Source organism: Lipotes vexillifer, unplaced genomic scaffold (genome assembly GCF_000442215.2).
Source record: "Lipotes vexillifer unplaced genomic scaffold, Lipotes_vexillifer_v1.1 scaffold890, whole genome shotgun sequence".
In the NCBI taxonomy this organism is placed as follows: domain Eukaryota; kingdom Metazoa; phylum Chordata; class Mammalia; order Artiodactyla; family Lipotidae; genus Lipotes; species Lipotes vexillifer.
The window spans coordinates 1,149,872-1,155,024 of NW_006776053.1; the positions used below are offsets into that span (position 1 = coordinate 1,149,872).

Below are 5,153 nucleotides of genomic sequence, written 5' to 3' on the forward strand. Positions count from 1 at the left end.
CGCTCTTCCTAAAGAAGCACGGCTCCCAGACACCTGGCGGGGCCTGAGCAGCTGGAGACAGAGATGGACACAGAGAAGCCCTTCCTCCAAGCCCTGCACTCCCAGAGCTCCACGGGCTGGAATTCCAGCTCAGCCCACTTAGCAGAGGGACCCTACCCAGGTCTCTCCACCCTGCCTCAGAGTGGTGAGGGCAGGAGCATCCTGTTGCTATGACAACTACTCCAGCTCCATCCCTGCCTGTGGCCCTCAGGTGGGCAGAGCTGCAGCCAGGGAGCCAGAGCCACCATCACCACGCTGTCTGCCTTCTTCTCAGGGCAGGTCCTTTTCTCTCCCGGTGTCTCATTACTTCGTCTCTGTCTCTGAGTTTTCCCTGGGATTCTTTCTCTGTCTTTCAGGCTCTGTCACAGGCTCCTGTCCCTGTCCCCGCCTCCTCTGGCATGGACCCACCTGGCTCCTCCTGGGCCTCTCTCTACATCTCCCCTTCTGTTGGGCTCTGAACCCCTGTCTCTTGGTTCCCTACCCTGCTTCCCCCTCTCTCTGAGTGTCACCTCTCTTGCCCCCTCCCAGCCAGCCTCAGACCTTCAGGTCTGGTAAAGGAGGGGAGAGGCTGCCTTATGGGGGAGTCAGAAGGCATGAGACCTGGGCCCACTCTGATGTTCCTGTGACTGTCTCGGGGCAGGTCCCCAAGTTAGGCTCAGAGCCGCATTCTCTGGGTCCTCCCGGCTGCTTCCCTCCCCAGGCCTGGCCTTTCCCTCCCCTCTCTCTTCCATCATACCTGCTGTCTCTCCATGTCTTTCTCTCCCTGCCCCACCTCCAGCCCCATCCCTCTCTCACTCTGTCTTGGGCATAAGCTGGGCAGGACCTGACCAAGGTGACCAGGGAGCAGGCCTGGGGCTGGAGGGACTGAAATCTGCTCTGACTCATTCATTCACTCTTGGTGATTTGTCTCCGTCTGGCTCCTGTGCCAGGTTTTGTGGTGGAAGAGCAGAGCCTCACTTCTGCAACTAGCTGTAGCTCACACCTACACTGCCTGAGAGTGTTGTTGGGAGGCCTGCACAAGTTGAGACAGGCCTCAGTTTCTACATCTATATAAAGGGGGGGATCATATTCTCCACCTCGTGGGACCGTTGTGTGGCTCCACTGGGAAGATACTTGCAAAGGGCAAAGCAGAACACCTGGCACACATCAGGAGCGCCATGAACGTGAGCACATTGGTGTCATTTGGTCATTCAGCACATACTTCCCCAGCGCCGCCCCTGTGCTGGGCTGCATGCTGGGGAAAGTGGTGGAACTCAAGATCGAGGAACCCACCCTTGGGGGTCTCAGCCTGAGGGACAGACAGACAGCAAAACCACACAACTACAGCGGGCACGATTGAGGCTGAAAGGCTAAGGGGCAGTCGGGGCCATATGGGGAGGCAGAATGGGCACTCCCTGGAGGCAGTGATTCTCAGCTAATACCTGAACGCTGTGTGGAGAGAGGGGGAAGAATGTTTTAAGTTAGGGGAGCGGAGTGGTATCAGATGGAGGGAGACATGGGGTTGGGAGAGCTGGTGAGAAAGGGGACAGGAGGGAACATGGGGACCAGACTGTGCAGGGTCCCTAGAGCTGTTGTGAGGAGCTCAGACTTCACCCCAGGGGTACTAGGGGGCCTTGGAGGACGTTAGGCAGGTGCTGGTGTGGTTGGGTTGGAGTGCATCTGTTTGGGTGTGAGGAGTGAGTAAAAGGAGACAGGATGGGGGAGGCTATGCAGGGGCTTTGGAGAGAGCACAGGCTGGGTGTGGGGGGCTGGGAAGCCCAGAGTCTGTCTTAGGGGCAGAGTTGGGGCTGGTAGCAACCCAGTTGGTGCCTGGGAGCCAGGGGGAGTAGTCAGGCTCTGGGGCTCCAGCTCTCAGCCCTGGGAAACTAGAGGGCCTCAAGGAACCCCATGTCCCCTCACCTGTGTCCTCTTGGGGAGGAACTGTTACATTGTCCAGGTGGAATCTGAGGAAGTCCTAGGCTCCACATGCTACCCGCTGAGTCATACTTTTGCTCTGTCTCCTACCCTGGGCCCCAGGGTCCCTCTCCATCAAATGGGGAGAATGAATACCCCCCACCCCCCAACCATGAGGGTCAAGTGTCACCCCAAGTGTGCTGGTGCTTTGTGAGCGGCGAGGCCGTTGTGGTCCTCGCATGTGTGGGAAGGAGCCAGCTATGACTCAGCCACTGTGCTGAGTCCTTCACACACAGAGGGAACCAAGTCCTGGCCTCCTCCCCACTTTCCAGATGAAGAGACAGAGGCTCAGAGAGGCACTCAGCTAGAGATACAATCAGAATGCAACCAGGGTCTGCTGTCCCTGGACCTGATTTAGCCTTGGAGCTTCGGGGAGGTGTCGCCTCTCCCATTCCCCACCCTTGCAACATGGTGAGGGTGTGAGGATGGGGCAGGTCACGGGGGTGGGGCTTGGAGGGATAGAGGGCAGAGAGGCTGCCTCTTGACCAGAGACTGAAGGCAGGGGGTCCAGCGGGGCAAGGCCCCTCCTGGTTCTCTTTGCCACAGAATGCCACAACTGCCTGCTCCCCATGGCGGACTGGGGGGCAGGGCAGGATTTGTGTTCACCCTCCTGTGTCTCTAAATGTCTCTGGAGGTGCCTCTGCTGCGGTGCCAGGCCAGACACTGGGGGAGAGGAGATGGGGCTCCCAGGTAGTGACACCCACCCTCACCCTGGGTCTGTCCCCAGGGGGCCGTACATCTTCCTGGTCTATGCAGCCTACAACACGGGGAGGTAAGTCAGGGGATACTGGCTGCTGGAGGGTGGGATGTGGGTGGAGGCGGGCAGGGCTTACTTGCAGGGGGCTCTGCAACTGGCCCGTGGAGGTCAGGAGAAGGTCCCAGCCCTGACCCTGGCCCCATCCTCCAGGTCCACAGCGCCCTGCAGAGGATGACTGAGAAGGCGGCAGTGGAGGCATTCACGGTGGGCAGGCCAGGGGTCCGTGGGGTGGGAGGGTGGGAGGTCCCGCCTACGGCGCTGTGCCCTTTCCTTTCCCAGCGCTGACGCCCTTTCCTTTCAGGCTCGCTCTCGTCCCATGGGCCGGGGCTCCACCCTAGGCCCTCAGGTCCCTGGGAGGTGGCCCGTGACAACCCAGCAGTCTTGGCTCCACCCTGAAGACACCTGGCTCTTAGAGGTAAGACCACACCACCCTCAAGTCCAAGTGCCACCTGGTGCGTCGGTCTCCCCAGTGCTCGGGCTGAGCTAGGAGGGCCACGGCAGATTCCATTAGCCCATCTTAAAGACAAGGAGACTGAGGCCTGGGGAATTCTGCAACTGCGGGACCTAGGGGATGGCTTAGAAAAGGCTCCTTTCCTCCCATCACCACCACCAGGGAACAAGGGTCCCTGGTGCCCAGCCCAGAGGCAGAGCTTGCCCAGGGTCACTTTCCCTGGGTTTCCATGCAGAAGGGATGTGGAGGGTTTCCAAAGGCAGGTAGGTGGATGAGGTTCAGGGCCCTGAGACAGGGCATGGGTTGAATGACTTAAGGGTCAGGCCAGGAATTTAAATCCCAGCTCTTACTTCCCCTGCTGTGTGCCCTTGGGCAAGTTACTTTCCCTCTCTGGGCCCTAGTTTCTTCATTGCTAATCTATGAGGTAAACTTTTGAGTGGATTCTTAGGGTCTTTGATAATGAGGTCCCCGTCCAGGGTGGGGGGAGCAGAGAGAGAGCTTCCTGCCTCAGCCTCCTACAAGTTCACCTGCTCTAGTGTTTTCCCCCCACTAGGGACGCACGGCCCCAGGATCCCCACAGCCTTCTCCTCCATTGCAAAACCCAAGAGGCCTGTGAGGCTGGGACAAGGGTGGCAGGACTCTGCCGAGGGGCTAGCAAGTGTGACCGGCAGCGTCAGGGAAACCACAGGGACCAGGGCGGGCCTGGGGCGGGGCTTCCCCTGGGGATCCAGAGGGCCTGTCCCTCAGTTACCAGGCTGAAGGGGGCTGGGAGCGGCTGGCAGAACTTGAATGCCAAGGCCACTGGGGGTGGAAGAGTCATCACCAGGGTAGCCGAGGGCCCCAGAGCAAGGGGAGCAGGAGTCGGGGCCCAACCCCCCGACAGACCTCCTCTGTCCTCAGGCCGTGCAGCTGACCGCATTCAGGGCTTCAGCTGTAGCTCCCACCTCAGGGGGTTCCCCTTTTCCCTTTGGCGTCCCGACACCCCCTCAGCCCTACTGTACTGGAATGGAAGTGATTTGAGAAGCAACCACAGCCGACCTCCCACAATTTGAGGGGCTCTTCCCCTCACTCTGCTCCTTGCTGGTGCCTGAAAGTCCCCCATTAGCGCCCCATGGGCTCTGTCAGTGATAATGCAGTGCTCTGGGGAGAGGCTTACTTAGGGAGTGAGTCTGGGACCCCTTCCCAGGCCGGGGCTGCCGGGTTCCAGGCCTGGTGGTCTGAGAGGCTTCCAAACCTGGTGAGGAGCAAGTGCTTTCCCAAGACCTCAGTTTCCCCAGCTGGACAGCTGACGGGGGTGTGATGGGAGGGCCTGTGGGTAGCAGGGCAGGGCCGGGACCACCTAGGCCCCGCTCAAGGAGAGCTCGGCCTGACCCAAGGGGAGCCTCAGGAACCCTTGTCGCTGCCAGCCTCTCTGGGCCTGGGTTCCCACAGTCTTAAACCAGAGGCAAGCCTATGAGGGGAGGGCTTAGCACTGCCCAGCCCTCCAAGCAGGGGATTCCTTCCCACCAGGGCAAGAGGCCTGCCTATGGAGCTCTGACCAGGGCTGAGCTCTGTGCTAAACCCGGGCATCTGCTGACTCCTTTCATGTGGTGACCTGTGGAAACAGGGGGTGCTGTCGCCCTCCCACTGTGCAGATGAGGAAGCTGAGGCATAGAGAGGAGCCCTGACCAGCCAGGGTCAGTGGCAGAGCTGGGGTCAGGGCCCCCACCCGCGCAGATGAGGAAACTGAGGCGCAGCAGTAGTCACGTAGGGGTAAGCGTAGGCACATTTGAACCCAGGTCTGTAGGACCCCAGACCCCCAGCTGGCCTCCACCCTTGGCAGGTGGAGTCTCAGCTTCTGAGTCTCAGCTTTCCCTTCTGCAAAATGGGCTGGAGGCGGCCCCTGCAGGGCCGGTGGGTGTTCCAAAGGGGCCGAGAGGCACTCCCCCACCCCCCCACACCTCGGCTTCCAGC

General features: G+C 60.3%; 1 protein-coding gene across 1 annotated transcript in view; it reads left to right on the top strand.

Annotated features, from left to right (window-relative positions):
• The window catches only part of ADGRD2 (adhesion G protein-coupled receptor D2), a 29,136-nt gene that overhangs the window by 23,193 nt on the left and 790 nt on the right, over positions 1-5,153 (top strand). Inside the window, 5 exon segments of the mRNA XM_007450256.1 lie at positions 568-590; positions 2,720-2,764; positions 2,908-2,953; positions 3,051-3,164; positions 5,023-5,093. Coding sequence (XP_007450318.1) covers positions 568-590; positions 2,720-2,764; positions 2,908-2,953; positions 3,051-3,164; positions 5,023-5,093 — 299 coding nt within the window.